We start from the raw sequence: 15925 nt of genomic DNA, 5'->3' as shown, positions 1-15925 counted from the left end.
TAAGTCGATGTCAGTGTATTTTTTCAGACTTATTTGGGTTTCATTACAATCTTAGAATTAGTTTAAATGCCTTTAGATTATCAAGTATTTCAACAGAAGTCTTCAGTAGACTAGATGTTTTCTTCCACTAGATAAACAACTGGACTAGCAAGACCAAAAGACTCAGAATACTCAGTCAGCGCATAGCTATTCAGTGAAAGTGGGCTAATTTGTTTTATTCTTTAGCTACAAATGAAACATCATCTGAAGAATTAGACAGCATAATAAATAATTTTTTAAAAGTCATTCTCACTCTGTCATCTGAATTAGAAGATATCCATCCACTAATCCACCCAGAAACGCTCCATCAGGTTCATAGCGCAGTGAAAATACAACATCCTTATATAGAAAAAGATGTACAAGATATACCTTGGCTAGGAAGCTGGGCTATTCTGCTGGTGAAACCACAAAGCTTCCATGTAGCCAGAGAGATGACTATTATAAATTCCCCATCAGCTGGAAAAGAAACAGGAACAGAGAAAAAAGCTAGACTTGTTTTTTCAGAAATGGAGATGCAATGTTAGCCACCCCAGGCCATTTTCCTCTAGCAAATGCTAGAGAACATCACTAGGCTTCTGGCAGCTTTCATAGAAGTTCAATATCCAGAACTAATTTGTGGTTTTCATCATATCTCAACTCAGAGATTAAATACGGAGTCTCAAAACCCAAGCTTTTCAGCACATCTCTTCTGTCATCTCTTTAACAGCTGGATAGAGCTCTCCACTGCAGTGACTGAATACCTAAAACTTTACCTAGAAATGTATTTCCGCTTCCCAGTAGTAGAGACTGAAATATTCTTCAAGAAGATTCAAATAATTCTGTTTTACAGATAGAACCATTGATATTTTGTGCCACCCTTTGTCTGTAAAAGACTGTTAGCTCTTCTAAATGCAAAAGATCTAACCCACCAGTCTTTTAATTAAAATATTATCATTGATCCTACTAATCCTTGTCTATTAAATTAATCATTGTATTTATTCCATAACTTTGATCATTTATTCTGCCAGCTCCTTTACAGCCATCTTGAGCACCTTCATCTCAAAAATGCTGCGTCTGTCACTATTACTAGCAGATGAAAGCCACAAAAAGATGAAAGAAAATGAATTACAACTTTGCAATGTGTTTACTCTGTGCACTTGACAGTACTTTGTGTTTTGTGTACTACATTGTTCTGCTGATAATGCACACCCTTCCTCAGACCCTGTAAGGGGCTGACTGCCAGCAGAAGCAGCACTGAAGGTTGAAGGCAGCAGGAACATGCACAGAGAGAAATGGCAGAGGAAAGGAGGGGAACAGAGGATGTTTAGTTCTTCTCTTGGATGGACCCACCCAAAAAAGCCCAACCTACATAATATTCCATAAAACAAGTTGAATAACTTAAAAACACAGCTACACTCACTATGGATTAGTTTCTCACGGTGTCATAAAATCTTACACCATTTATTTCAGACAGCGGGTGTAGACAGGATCCTTTATAAGGATCCTATATACATGAAGACAATTGAAGGGAAAAAAATAAAAGAAAAAAAAAAATCCATCCCTTTCCCGGTTTTTCCTGGCTTCTCTCATTTCATCTTTAGTCATGCCTTTTCTATTAAATTTTTGTAAGGCACTCTGTAAAAATAAATAAATAAACCACAACTGCTTCTGTGGGCTGTAAGGCCAGGCTGACTCATCTCCATCTTCATCCAAGTGGATTCCCAGTCTCCAGTTCCCTATAGCACCTGTTGCTTGCTGCACACAGCAGCACCTTGGACAAGTAATAATGCATTAATGTTACAAAAAAATAAATAAATAAATAAATAAATATATGTATATGTGTATATATATATATATATATATATATATATATATATCCAGGATCAGTAATATTTCCTGCCCCCATCACAAAACCACAGTCTCAAAAGATTTAATGCCACCTTAAGGCTTGCTGTGGGTTTTGCCCATGTTGGAAATGCAATTGAGGCAGACAAAATGAGATACAGGCTATGAGATGTGTACTATGACACATCCAATTGAGATACTGGATCAATCAAAGCAATAAAAGGTGAATCTAGTGCAGAATGGAGTATAGCAGATGTAGAAGGGACTGGTAGCAAAGGTGCTTTTAAATACACACTTCTGCACATCTTTTTTCACTTTAGAAAGTTTATCCAAGTTCCACTCCATGCAAGATATTATCTCAGAGATCAATTAAGCTTAAATAGTCATCTTTTTCATCCTAGAAATACTTACTCAACACTGTTTAGTTGTATACATATATTTTTCTCAATACTGAATAGAAACTTAACACTGAAACTGACACTTCTTCTGATCAAATCTTTTCATCATCCTTTATCTGTTTATACATATCAGAGAGCAACAGCAGGTAGAGGGGTTTTCTATTTTCTATTTAAATTCTCTATAGTTTTTCCTTTACTGCAAGTCACTTCAGATTAGAACGACACAATGATAGTAACTGATACATATTGACAGTGTTTTAATTTGGTCTCTATTTTATGTTCACATTGTCCAAGACACTTCTATATAAAGATACTTAGAGGGCTAATACCACATACTTTTCTGATGTATTAAATTACCAAGAATATTTCTAGCCAGTCACAACCCAGAGAAGTCAAAATTTATCTTCCCACAAACATTGCAGAACTGTAAAAGTATTTCATATGTTCAGTTGTTTCTTATCTGTACTGATTGCTGATCCGGCCAGGTTATAGACCAGGCCCAAATTTCCCCCTCTGACCAAATTTTTCAAGGTGCTATATGCTTTCGTAATGGGAAAGTCAACGGAACTTCTGGGAAGGGAGCACTACGTAGCTGTTAAACACTGATGAAGTCAATTTATTCTCATGTTGAGGTTGTTGAATCTTCCTTTGTTTAGTCTAGTTCTATAAAAAGAACAATATTCATAAGCATATCCCTAGAGATGGTTACTGACATTTTAAACAATTGTCTTAGCCTGCAACAGCTATCCTACATTTCCTTGTGTGATCATGGCAACTGACAGTACATACATCCAGCATAACCTCAGATGCAATGTAACCTAACTTCATCCCGGGATTACATAGGCTAAGGAGATGAGCAGTGATGAAACTCTGCACTATTTCTGAAAATATTTAGTACAGAACTGAGAACCATGCTACTTGGGATGCCGGTCCAGAAGTACACTTGCACATGCTGACACTGAGCAGCTGGCTGCAGGAATGGGGCCGTTGAAGATGAGTCACAGGAGGCAATCTTGGCCACAGCCTGCTCAGCTGACAGGGCTCAAACATTACCAGTAGCAACCAGGAGTTCAGCATCTCTCCCACCTCTGGGGCAAGTGCAGCTCCTGTCACCACAAGGCAATAGGCTACACTAGGAATCACAGGGGAAGGGGGAGAAGATATCCCTACCTCCTATGGCCACCATCCTATGCATGCTCTTGTGTCTCTCTGAAGTGCACACTCAGCCACCCCAGATCTCACACCCCTTCCTACAAGTCACTGAACTAAAATTGGTCAGAGTTTGTCAGATGTGCTCATAGAGATGACAAGACCACCCCTTAAGAGCATTTAGGAACAAGGATGTCAAATGACCCAGAGGGACAGGTTAACATAGTTTCTCAGCACCAAAAGCAGTCTCAACCCAGGGTAAAGACAGCAGCAGAAGGCAGGTGTCCAGCCTAGCCTGATTTCACTGGCAAAGGCACACCCACATGTACCTCTGCCAGCCCTGCAACCTTCTTCACTCACTTCTTTTACCCGCCTTTGGTTTAGCTGCCTTGTGCTTCTTCATCTCAATGAACCATTTTCTAACAAAAACAGAACAGAAATATCATCCAGACTAGTCGGGAACGATAGTTTATTGGTTAGATTTTTCTGCTTTTGGCCTAGAATTGCGTGTGTCGCACAACTGAGGGCATAGAGCAGAACAGGCTCAGCCCAGCCCAAAGCTGGGCACGTACCCCAGACATGGGGCCGAGTGTCTCCTGGCCTCCTGCTGGCACATAGCCCACTTGCGGCCTGGGTGATCTGCCCTGGTATTTAAACACAGCCAGAAGATCTTGCTTCATTTCAGAAAACACACAGAATGCATCCACAGTGGTGTGGAGAGGGTATCAAGACACGAAAGCAGGATTTCCATGGCATTGTCATCTCTCAATCAAACAGTACGAATGTTAGGAAACAGACTTTCTCCAAAGGAAACGGCAGCTTGAAGAGTGTCAGAAATGAGAGCCCCCGCAGAGATCCATCAAAACAACTTTCTTCTGTAACCACTACATAAGAGCAGCCTCTCAGCCTGACCTGAAAATCTGTAATCTGGTGCCCTGTCTTCTTCCCTTCCCTCCTTACAATTTGAAAATGAACCTCCTGAGAAAAATACAGAACAGGACAAAAGCTCAAATTGGCTATAATTAATATTTCAATTATAATTAATCAATGCATAATACATGAGCTTCCAGTGCCACACTTTATAGTGCCATATTATGCCCTGGCAAGGTCCCTGCCCTGCACTAGGCATGTGATCTTGGCAGCAGCCAGCTCCACACTGGCTTTGCTGCACCAAATGCCTCCATGGAGCAGTCCTTCCAAATCTCCTTCTATGTATTTAATCATGAATATGTCAGCGATAAAAGAATTTTTACTGTCGGCCCTGTTACTATGCAGAACCCCTACACACAACAGCACACAAGCTGCTTCTGTTATGTCTGCCTTCACAGATGAGACCTCAAGTCCCAGCTAGTCACAAGCTAGCAGCCAGCTTCTCCTGCAGCACCGTGAGGGGAACATATGTAGAAACATTTCTACTGTGAAGGTGACCAAGCACTGGGACAGGCTGCACAGAGAGGTTATGCAGTCTACATTTGTGGAGATGCTCACAACCCCATAGGACACGGCCCTAGGCAGTCTGCGCTGAGCAAGGGGTTGGATGAGATGTTCTCCAAGGTGCCTCCAATCTCAGTTACTCTGTGAAAAAGGCCACAGTACAGGTATGATAAGAAAATAGTTGCACAAATACGATTATTTCTTAATCTAGCTGATACAAAATATTTGGGGACAGGAAAGAACCAGCATCATGTTTTTGTAAGAAAAAAACAGCTGTTTCATTGAGCCTATCGCAACCTTGCCTACCACGCAGCCATCCTCAAACACTGCTCACACGCAAACAAAGCAAGAGAGCAGCAGGAGCACATTTGTCTGAGGACAAGATGAGACTGGGTCAGCACTCAGAAAGCAGGAGGAAGATCTGTCAAGTGGGCAGTGGCTAGCTGTGTTGGGCATGAAAGCTGGTCTATGGCAATAGAATAGCAAGAAGCTGGGCTTCCTTGACATACTTGGGCAGTGGAAATGATAGGGAACAATCCACAGCCAGCATAACAACAGTTAAGCATGTGTTAAATCCACAGTGTAACTAACAGCTCTAGGTTACCTTAAGAGTTCTTGAATTTAATACAATTTATCTGGCATGCATGAGACAATTCAGAACCATTTTCTTCTGAGCTGCTATTGAAGACCTGAGGTGGTATAACTGACAGTGAAGTTCCATCTTTTTTTGATGTGCACACCTTCCTTATAGTTCTCTGTCTCTGACAGCTGTGGCTTACCCAGTGACTTCATGAACTCCACAAGGTGGGAATGTATGTCACTAATAGACACTTATTACCTCAAGAAGTATCAAACTCAGAATTCAAACATGAATTACTTACCTTTAAAGATTTTAATTAATTAAAATTAATTATGTCCCAAAAGGATGACAGTTTAACACCATAAGGGGGGTGAGTCATCCAAAAGGTACATCACCAAGTGATTTGCTGCCACTATAGTGAGTTTGATAATATCAGCAACAGGAGTTCAGCGCACTTCTTACTTCAGCTGATCCAAGGCACAGATACCATCCCCATGGTCACGCAGGGAAAGCGATTCAATATAGAACTTACTTGCAGCAGAAAAAAGTTTAAAGCTACCCTCTCTGGTACATCCTTCACTGCTTTAAAGTTCCAGATCTTACATTTAGGGCAGGAAATGTGACAGAAATCCATCTGCCCTTGTCCAGGCAAGTTTTCTGCCCCTCTAAATTTCACTACTACAGCGTCAATCTGCCCAATGCAAGAAACCAGAGACACGGAAAGATGACCTAGTTCACACCACGATGTCAACTGCCTTTGCTTAGGAGACTGAAGGTCTGAGAACTGCACAAATACTTCGGGAGTACCAGGAAACGGTCCTTTAACTTAAGGACAGTGGGTAGCCAGTATCTCAGGGATAAAATTAGCTACCTTAGCGAAATGTTCAGGCTCCCTGCACAGTTTTTATATGTCTGTGGCCGAATTTCTTTCTGTCGGGAAAGGTGCCAAAGCTGAACTTAATCATTAACATCAGAATCCTTTCTTTGGCCTCCAGTCGGCTGCCCATCACGGGGCTTAAAAGGCAGCGAGCACGACGCTTTGAACTCACGCAGCCAAACCTTTTTTTTTTTTTTTTTTTTTTTTTCTTTCCCCCTACAAAAGCTTAACTTGTAGCTTTGTTTTGCTTCGTTTTCCCTCGGAGATGCACCGGCAGCCGAAAGCCCCGCCTGGCACAGCTCCCCCTCCCCTCCCAAACGGGGGTGCTGCCCGAGGACCCGGACCCAGAGGGGCTGTCGGAACCCCAGTCACAGCAGCCCACCTGGCAGCCCCGCTCCCCTCGTACATGGGAGCAGCGGAGGGAGCGGAGTGCGCTGCTCCCTCCCCACACGTGTCCCCCGCCCCGTCCCGCGCCCGGGGCAGCTCCCGCGTACTTACCGCGGCAGACACGGCGCTGAGCTCGGCGCTCAGCAGCAGCCCGAAGCCCAGCCAACGCCACATGTTACCGCGCACCGCGCTGCTCCGTCGGTCCCTGGGCGGCGGGGCGCCGGCGGCTCAGCGCGGCGTGGGGGCTCCTCGGGGCCGGTCCCACATGCACGCCTCTCCCCTCCGTGCCGGCCGCGGCGCCTGCAATGCCTCGGGGCCGAGCGACTGGCCGCGCCGTAACCGATGGGCGGCGGCAGCCCCCTCCTCCCCGCGGGCGGGCGGGCGGAGACCCTGGGAGGGTGCAACGGCGCTCCCTCTACGCCGGCCGCGATTCCTATTCCTCTTCCTCCCGCCGCGGGTGGGTGCGGGGGGGCGGGGGGAGGCGCGGCGCTCCCACGCCCCGCACCGCCGCGACCGCCCGGGAGGGCACGGAGAGCCGCGGGCTGCGGTGCGAAGGGGCCGGGGACGCGGGCTCCGCCGTCCCGTGGCTGCGGAGGGGCCGCTCCCCGAGTCCGGCGCTACATGCGGGCTGTGCTCTGCTCTGCTTCCCAGGGACGGCCGCGCGGAACCAGCGAGTCCTGAGCCGAGCCCCCCGGCTGGGAAGGAACCGACATGGACCTCTCGCCGCTTCCCGGCGCGCGTGTTTTTGTTTGTCAGTAAGTAACTGCAACTTTTTTAAAGTCGTATTCACCTTTTGCTGCGGGATTTATCACGTGCTTGTGCTGCGCTCGCTTTGACCAGCATTGAGTTTGTCCACCTCTCCCGCAGGGACGTGGGGCTTCTGCTGGTGCTGCTGGAGGTCGTGCTGTTAGCCGGCAGAGTCGATGCCGTAAGTACCGCGCACTGGGGATGGCTTTTACTGAGGAGAGGGAGGGCGAGGGCTGTTTCCTTGGTACCTGCAAGCGGGGAGCCGCGTTTCCCTTTGTCAGATGGCTTATCTGTTATGCCATTTAAAGAAACAACCAACAAATCATCTCTGCAAGCCTTACAGATTGCTGCCTTCAGCGAGGTGATATTTAGCAGAGAAGCGCGGGGCTTCGCTGTCAGGTAGCTTGAGGGATTCCACGGTTACTTTTGCTCTGGATGGCTAATTTGTTAAGCCGTAGCGAGCAATTAGAAGCAAACCCCGAGACGCCTTCATTTTCATGAGAAAAGCACCGAGGCAGGTGGGCGGGACAGAAATGTAGGGCTACAGATACCAGAATGCGGAGGGAGGGAAGTGAACCTGCAAGTGAAATGTGTTTAATCCTGTACAGACCTCATTTGAGGACTGAGAATTTGAAGACACGGCTTCATTGTACAAGTGAGAAGCACGTTTATAAATAAATTGTCATTTAAATTAAGGGACGTTTAGACTGGATATAAGGAAGAAGTATTTTACGTTAAGGATAGTGAGGCCCTGGCGCAGGTTGCCCAGAGAGGTGGTGGGTGCCCCATCCCTGAAGACACTCGAGGTCAGGCTGGGCAAGACTCTCAACAACCTGATTAAGCTGTAGGTGTCCCTGTTCGTTGCAGGGAGGTTGAACCAGTTGGCCTTTAATGGTCCCTTCAAACTCAAACAATTCTATGATTCTATGATTATTAAGTCTAAAAATAAATTAAAAAAAAAAAAAAGAATGCTGCAGTAGGTGATTATGAGTATCTGCTTGGGATGCTGATGTAAACAGAAGTTATTTTAGCTCTTCATCATTGTCACGAGGGTTTGAAAGAAGTGGAGGAGTTTGCATATGCCTGTCCCAGAGCTTGGTGAGTTCACTGGGATGATTTTCCATATTGTGAGTAGGCTTAGGATCAGGCCTGGCTGCTGCAGGCCAAGAGATCGCAGAGGCTTGGCTTGTGGCCATGTCTGTCAGCCATTAGGCTGGGGTGATGCTCCCTGGCCACATGCTAGGATAAATTGAACCTCAACTATGTTTTTTAAGAGCTATCCTACTTATATTTTAATCCCACTCTGGAGTTTTTACCCCTTTTTTATGTGGTTACGTGTCTGCAGTGAAATGGGTTGGAGTTGAAACTAAATCATCTTTAAGATCCCCTCTAACCTAGCCCAATCTATGATTCTGTGGCATAATGCACTAAGAATTGGGAAATACTAGGAGTTTTGCAGCTAGTATTGTGGCACACCATACAGGTTTCACACACAAGCTGCAGCAGGCCCTAAGATCTGCACGGGGCTGTTGGTGTCAGGTAGGATACTGGGGTGCATCGTTCCCCTTGTGGCAAAGCGAAAGTTGGCAGGCAGCTCTCACAGGAAAGGCACTGAGTGAGGAACTCGAGTGTCACATGCTGATTTCCCTTGCCATGATCTTTTGGTGGAATCATCCTTCTGCTGAGTTGTGTGCAGTGAATGACAGTATTGCCATCCGCTGTTGTGTGTGGAGCAGGCTGATGACAATGCAAGCATTTTAGGCTGGGGAACGAAATCAGTGGGATTAGCCGATATAACAAGGTATCGTTTGTGGTATGCCTCTTCTTTGTGAAGGTGTGCTGCAGGGTGAGTGGCATGATACCTGAGCTTTAGCCATAGCACAGACTCATATATCTTCATGTTCTGGCTTGTAGGCTGCAGGGTTAGCATAGAGGGATACAGAAGAGGTACATGAGCTACCTCCTCAAGGTAGTGGATGCAGTCTGGCCACTGCTGCTGAAATATGTACAAAGTATATTCTCCCTTTTATGGTAGCTCAGTGTCCTGCGTGGAGATCCATTTTCCCTGACTTAACATCTTAAAGATGGCAGCTGTGCGGAAGATGAAGCTCTGCTGTGCATATGAGTGACGAAGTATGGTCATCTTTCCATGAGAAATTAGAGCAGTATTGCTACCAAAATACTTACCGATTTCTTGCACATATGCCACTCTCTCTGTTTAGCCGTGCAAATCTTTCATTAATCTCATGGTGAGCTGAACTGGGAAATTATTGGTTTAAGCTAACCAGCCCCTCATGAAGAGTGGGAAGAACTAACTTTGGATCAGATCCCCAAACACATTCATGGAAGCTTTGGTCAGCTCTGCTAAGAGAAGCAGCTAGGGGAGAGAACAAGGAGTTCCTTGCTCCTTCAGCCTTACCCCTGCTGAATGTATTTGCAATGTGACAGAGCAGGCTTGCGTGGGAAACAGCAACAGCACCTGAGGAATTGAGGATGGCTGGCTGGCAGTTGTATGGAGGATTCATTTTGTGCATAAGGATTGTGACTGAGAACAAGGCTTGAATTCCAAGTTTTCTGTATGTCAGGAAAACCCCCATTCTCTTCATACTGCCATCATGTTTGTCACATTGATCTGTTACAGTTTGTTACACAAATTAACATGTGAATGCTATGAAGACTTTCATTAGCCTGGGTTTAAAAAAAACGAAACAATGAATTATTAAATTCTGCAAGACCAGATTAAAAGTCATTGTTCTGCCTGTAATGAGACAAGCAGAGCAGCTGAGTTTGATAGCCACATATGTGAATGAGTTTCAGTTGCTGAGGATAAACATTGCTGAATGAGTGAAATTACATATGTGAAGACACTGCAGTGAGATTAAGGAGAAAGCCAACAAGGAAGGACAGATAAAAAGCGGAACCCAAAGCATTTGATTGGGCATCTTTCTGGCAGACTGTCGTAGCTGCTAGGGGATGGATGTTTCTGAACAGAGAAGAAACAGGATGTTTAGAATAGCTTAAGACTGAGGCAGAAGAAATGGAAGAGGAATCCCTGGATGGAAATGTTGGGAGAAGTAGCCAAATGGAGTGGATAAGGCTCCGGTTATCTTTTGTACTCTTTGGCATACATTGGCTGGTGATGTTAAAGGCCTTGAGTAACTTTGGAACTTTTTTACATTATAGATTTAAATGTTCATCTGTCTTAAATAAATTGTATTCACTATACTAAATTTAGTTATGTTCACAGATTTTTTCTTCCTTTCTCTCCCTGCATGTGTACTACTTTCAAAATATAATTCTTTTTGTTCTTCTTACAGAATATACCTTCTGATAAAGCTGATTTTTTTTTTTAACTGTCATCTCTCCTGAAAAATACTTCTTTTTAAGTTTTTTTGTAACATTTAATTTTTCCAACATTTGTAACTTAGTGGAGGGCCACTAAGATGATTGAAGGGCTGGAGCATCTCTCCTATGAGGAAAGGTTGAGGGAACTGGGCTTGTTTAACTTGGAGAAGAGAAGGCTCCAGGGGGACCTCATTGTGGCCTTCCAGTACTTGAAGAGAGCATATAAACAGGAGAGAGAATGGCTGTTTACAAGGGTAGATAGTGATAGGACAAGGAGGAATGGTTTTAAACTGAGACAGGGGAGATTTAGGTTAGATATTAGGAGGAATTTTTTTTCCACTACAGCGTGGTGACGCACTGGAACAGGTTGCCCAAGGAGGTTGTGGATGCCCCATCCCTGGAGGCATTCAAGGCCAGGCTGGATGTGGCTCTGGGCAGCCTGGTCTGGTGATTGGCGACCCTGCACATAGCAGGGGGTTGAAACTAGATGATCATTGTTTTCTTTTTTAACCCAAGCCATCCTATGATTCTATGATTCTATTTGATTACCTTATTGGTGCTCCATTAGTACATTATTCAGACTGCTCCTAACAAAAATTACTTTTTCTAAAGCTCTATCCTGGGGAGAGCAATAGAATCCCAGAAAAGGGGTGAATTTTAGACTAAGGAAAGTTATGAAAAAGTTAGAATAACATACACAAAAAGTAACTATAAGTAACTGATCATAACTGTCATGTATTTAAAAAAAAGAAAGTATTGATGTATCAAGAGATTTATATAGAAAGAAAATTGAGTCAGTATGAATGAAATAAGATTCTATTGATTTCTGTAACATTGTAAAGGGATGTATTACGGGAAATGGCATCTAAAAGAGAAAAGCAGCAATCCCTAATAGGAATGGATGGAACCACTGGTACTATGTTCATCTTTCTATTGATTTTTATAGTGAAATGAGATAACTAGCACAAGTTAATGCTCTAAATTATACTTCAGCGCTCTACAGCTATCATATACACAGGTTTTCCCCTGTGTGTTCTGTTTCTTTCCATCTCAAAAATTTTGTCTGGTGAAAGCAAGAGGACTGTTTATGTTGACCCAGGATTTCCAGGCAGAAGGAAACTAGGCTGAAGCACTCAGTCTGACCTACTGGGCATGTTCACTGTGAATGCATGCACTAAGATTCACTTCATAAAATATGTGATATAGTTAATGTATAAAAGTAACAAAACTTATTTTAATGTTTAATTTTTATTATTATTATTAGAACATATGGTTTTGTTGCTCTCTTTTTCATGAAACTAGTGTTTTTGTGATGCTGGAGCATCAATGTCAGGTTCGATGGCTGCAGTGGTTGCAGTTCTCAGAGAGCTCTCCAGGTGTTCATCAGAGATTTTTGCTGAAATTTTACTCTTCCTATACTTCATCCTTGGGAGCAACTGTTCAGAAATGCATGTACTGCAAAAAGTGATTACATGGATAAGGCGTGACTGTGAAGTGAAGGATATTTGTCTCTGCTAAGAGAGGGCTTATAGAAGTCTGCTAAAGAGAGATGATCAAATCTTTGATTGCAAGTCCATACATTCCATTTGAAAACTCACGGGTAATGACATCTGAGAATGGAGTATCCAATAAACAAAAAAAACCAATAATTTTTTGGCAATCTTGAAGCCTGTTCTCAAATTCCTTTATCGCAGCAGAAAACATGGCTGTATATTCTACACTCTTCACAGAATTCTTTTGACCTAGTGTTTCAAAATCCACAGACTTCTTTGCCATCACTTGAACTGGCACTGCACTGCCTCCTGTGGCCTGGTTTCAGGGCACTGATGTTCTGTTGGGGCTGAAGGACCTGGCTGGGCTGCTCCATGGGGCAGAGCCACTGCTGTGATGACTTGGGGCAGGGAGAGGCCACAGTGCAAGCTGTGCTGGGCTGCATGCAGCCTGTGGGCCACAAGTTGGACATGCCTGGAGAAGTTAATCCGACATGTCAACTTCTGCACCTACGCACTACTTGAGAGATAACTCGTTCTAGGACATCTCCCAAACAGAAACGTAGCAATCCTGTTCTAGAACAGCATCGTTTCAGCACTACAGTGAGGTGATTTCGGACAGTTCTGTTGCTTACAGACAAGCTTTGTTTATGTCTGCCTAACTGAGAGTGGTTTGGCTCATCTTTCTTTGAGTAACAGTGGTGTTTGATAAGAAAATTGGACAGAATAATGATATGTGGAGAAATAAAAAGATATTTGGAATGTCATTATAGTATATCTGATCACTTTATTCACCATTTCTTTGGACATTTAAAGAGTAATTGCGTAGTTTGAAAGGACTCTTTCTATGTTCAGTCACAAATATGTGTAGAAGGGGCTGTTCTGCCACAGAATTGGGAGGAAGAACTGGGAGGAATCCTGAGCAAAGGAGGTGACGTGCAGGCAGCTGCAGAGCCCCTCACTTCCACTGACACTATCATGCCTGAATCTGGCAGTGGTGTCACCATCCTGAGTGTCAGTGTGTGTCATGCTGCAGACAGGCAGCAGGGTGACTGCCCAAATGAGATTTTTATGTTTTTCCCATTATCAGAGGCAGGATTTCACCTGTCAGCATCTGTATGACATCAGGCACACTAACACTCTCTGCAAGTATTATGTATATGGAAACACAGTTTTGTTCCATAACTATAAATTCCTTACTTCTGGTCCTTTCTTTCTCATATGCTGCCTGCCCATTCATCCACTCATTGATAAGATAGTTTCCTTGCTATTTCCCTTGCTTTCATGAAATTTTTATTTGCTGTCTTGCCTATGAAACCAATACCCGGCCCAAATTCTTATGAATTAATCAGTCTTCCTGGGTAGATTTAAGAGCTACTACTATGTCTGTGTAGATTAAATTAGACAATTCCTTACATAGAGACGTATACTACCACTGGTTCAAGTTATTCATTCAGGAACTAGAGACACCAAAAGCAGTATATATTTTCTCCCTGGAGTTCGCAATGAGAAAGAGTTTTTTGTGCATGTCTCTGTTCTGTAATCTCTCAGTGGAGAGCCACACATACATCCCTTGCTCATTTTGTTTTATGAGTAGATAGAGGAATGCACAGGGGATGTCTGCAATTGTATTTTCAGTGTGATTCTACTTTTTAGACTTACTATGAAGTGAATGTGATATAGCCATGCTGCACTGCATTTGATAGAAGAGGCAGTTTTATCAGCTTCTCATGTTTCTCAGAGGTTAAAGTGTTGACACTGAGGGACAAGAATCCTGTCATGGTACGTCATCATGCAATAAAAGCATCTTATTTTATCACCTTTCTCTGGAAGCAACCAAAGTGGCTTCAAACATTTAACATTGCTTTTCCATAAACTTTTAAAAGTAGCACATCTGGCTTTTATTGTGTAGTAATTGCACCATGGGAAGTCTTTATGCATTATGACTCTAAACCTAACATTTATTTTTTTAAGATTTTGTGCAAAAAAACAAATGATTTATAAGTCCAAACAGAATTGACTTTGCCAAAATGTAAACCAGCATTGTGGCTTTATTCTGTTATGTATATAAGCTGACAGATGTATAATAATCATTTTAATTCAGTGGTTTAGAGCACTTTTTTTTTTTTTTTTCTTTTTTTGAGGAATCTTTGTTCTTGCACTAGTTAATTTCTTGCATGAAACTAGGGTATTTTTAATCGTTCTTTGCTTTTGTTTTTCCAAGGCAAGGAGTGGAACATTCTTCATACTGCATTATACTCCAAGATCTTGGAGGATTCAGAGGTGACCTCGTAGTTTACAGTTATGATGCCTTTGCTTGCCAAAGTCTACAGCTTTTCTTTCCCTTCTCCCTTAGAAAACTAGTGTGTTACTCTCTTTACAATACCTTGCTTGCTCCTGAGGAGCAAAAAACAGTAAAATTCAAAGTCATTCTGGGTGTTTATCAATAGCTATTTTCTTACAAATTGCAGCAGGTAGTTGACATCAGCATTTGACTCAGCTCACGGTGAAAGAATGTGATCTTTATCATGCAAACATTTCTTGAGTGATTAAGGTCCGGCAAACTTTATTTTCATGTGCCCTTTTTGTGCCTATTGGGTGGCAGAAAGTGATGGTGTGGATCACTACTGTGCAAGGGCATCTCATTGTTTCCACCCATAGAAACGAGAAACAACATGCACCAAGAGAAAAGCTCTTGCAGAGAAGCTAAAATAAAATTGATGCTTGCATGAGTAATTACACATACTTTGGTTCTCCAATTTTTTTTTTTTCAGCCCAGTTTCTACTTTTCCACCATTATGGTTTTCACTGGACTGCTACATTTCTAGAGCATGAACATTTCTGTGCCATCTCTGCAGATATGTAGCCCAGGAAGGAGTAGAGGCTTTCTGTAGTCAGGGGCAGTACAAAATGATGCCTTTCAGGGTAAGGGGCAGGAAATGGCAGTCAGGGTGGGGAAGTGGGCAAGGCCCACTGGGGGTGATCCTGCAATGAGATGCTGCTGGAATGGCTGGGCAAGGCCATGAGGATGAGCAGAGGCCAAGACATCAGCCCACAGGTGGGGGGGCTGGAGGACCTGTGGCAGAGGCCTGGCTGATGGCAGTAGGGACTTTGCCCATGGCAAAGGGTTCAACCCAGTCTCCAAAGGGGTCAAGTGGGTAGCTCTCCTTCTCCTTGCCTCCTCCCTACAGTGCTCAGCTCACAGCTTGCTCCCACCACAGGCTGCACCAAGTTTTTCTTTCACCATTATAATCTGTATTCTAATGTCCAAGGCAAGGATCTCCATTAAAGTTTTCACTGTTGGACATTTGTTTTAACACACATGTAAATATTAAACAAACAAATAAGAAGAAAATGCTTTCATATGAGCACTATGATCTGCAAGGAGTTGTCCTTGCAGATCAGGAAATAATACTGTCTCTTAACTGCTTTCTTTCCAAGTAAACTGTCATGCCATCCTGTGAAATGAGCTTTGCTCTGTAACCCAAGAGGTTCCACAAATAGCTACTGGAGGAAGAGAGATTTGTGCTGTTACTACATCCACCATAGACAGTCTATCTTTAAAATTCTTCAAGGTACTTTATATTCCAGAATATGGACTTTTTCCCCTCATTTTTATGAATGGCAACATTTTTATTTCCTCTCAACTGCCTTT

General features: G+C 43.3%; 2 protein-coding genes across 2 annotated transcripts in view; one reads left to right on the top strand and one right to left on the bottom strand.

Moving 5' to 3' along the window:
- The window catches only part of COL4A1 (collagen type IV alpha 1 chain), a gene marked incomplete at both ends in the record, with an annotated part of 109986 nt that extends 103124 nt beyond the window's left edge, over positions 1–6862 (bottom strand). The window contains one exon of the mRNA XM_079549305.1: positions 6800–6862. Within this exon, the coding sequence (XP_079405431.1) occupies positions 6800–6862 (63 nt within the window). The remainder of the gene's footprint in view (positions 1–6799) is intronic.
- Positions 6863–7399: 537 nt separating this feature from the next.
- COL4A2 (collagen type IV alpha 2 chain) overlaps positions 7400–15925 on the top strand; it is a gene marked incomplete at both ends in the record, with an annotated part of 138034 nt that continues 129508 nt past the window's right edge. Inside the window, 2 exons of the mRNA XM_079538305.1 lie at positions 7400–7443; positions 7556–7616. Coding sequence (XP_079394431.1) covers positions 7400–7443; positions 7556–7616 — 105 coding nt within the window. The remainder of the gene's footprint in view (positions 7444–7555; positions 7617–15925) is intronic.

This window comes from Tetrao urogallus (genome assembly GCF_951394365.1).
Source record: "Tetrao urogallus genome assembly, chromosome: 1".
Classification (NCBI taxonomy): domain Eukaryota; kingdom Metazoa; phylum Chordata; class Aves; order Galliformes; family Phasianidae; genus Tetrao; species Tetrao urogallus.
The sequence above is the reverse complement of the archived record's forward strand: the minus strand, read 5'-3'. Positions and strand labels throughout refer to the sequence as shown.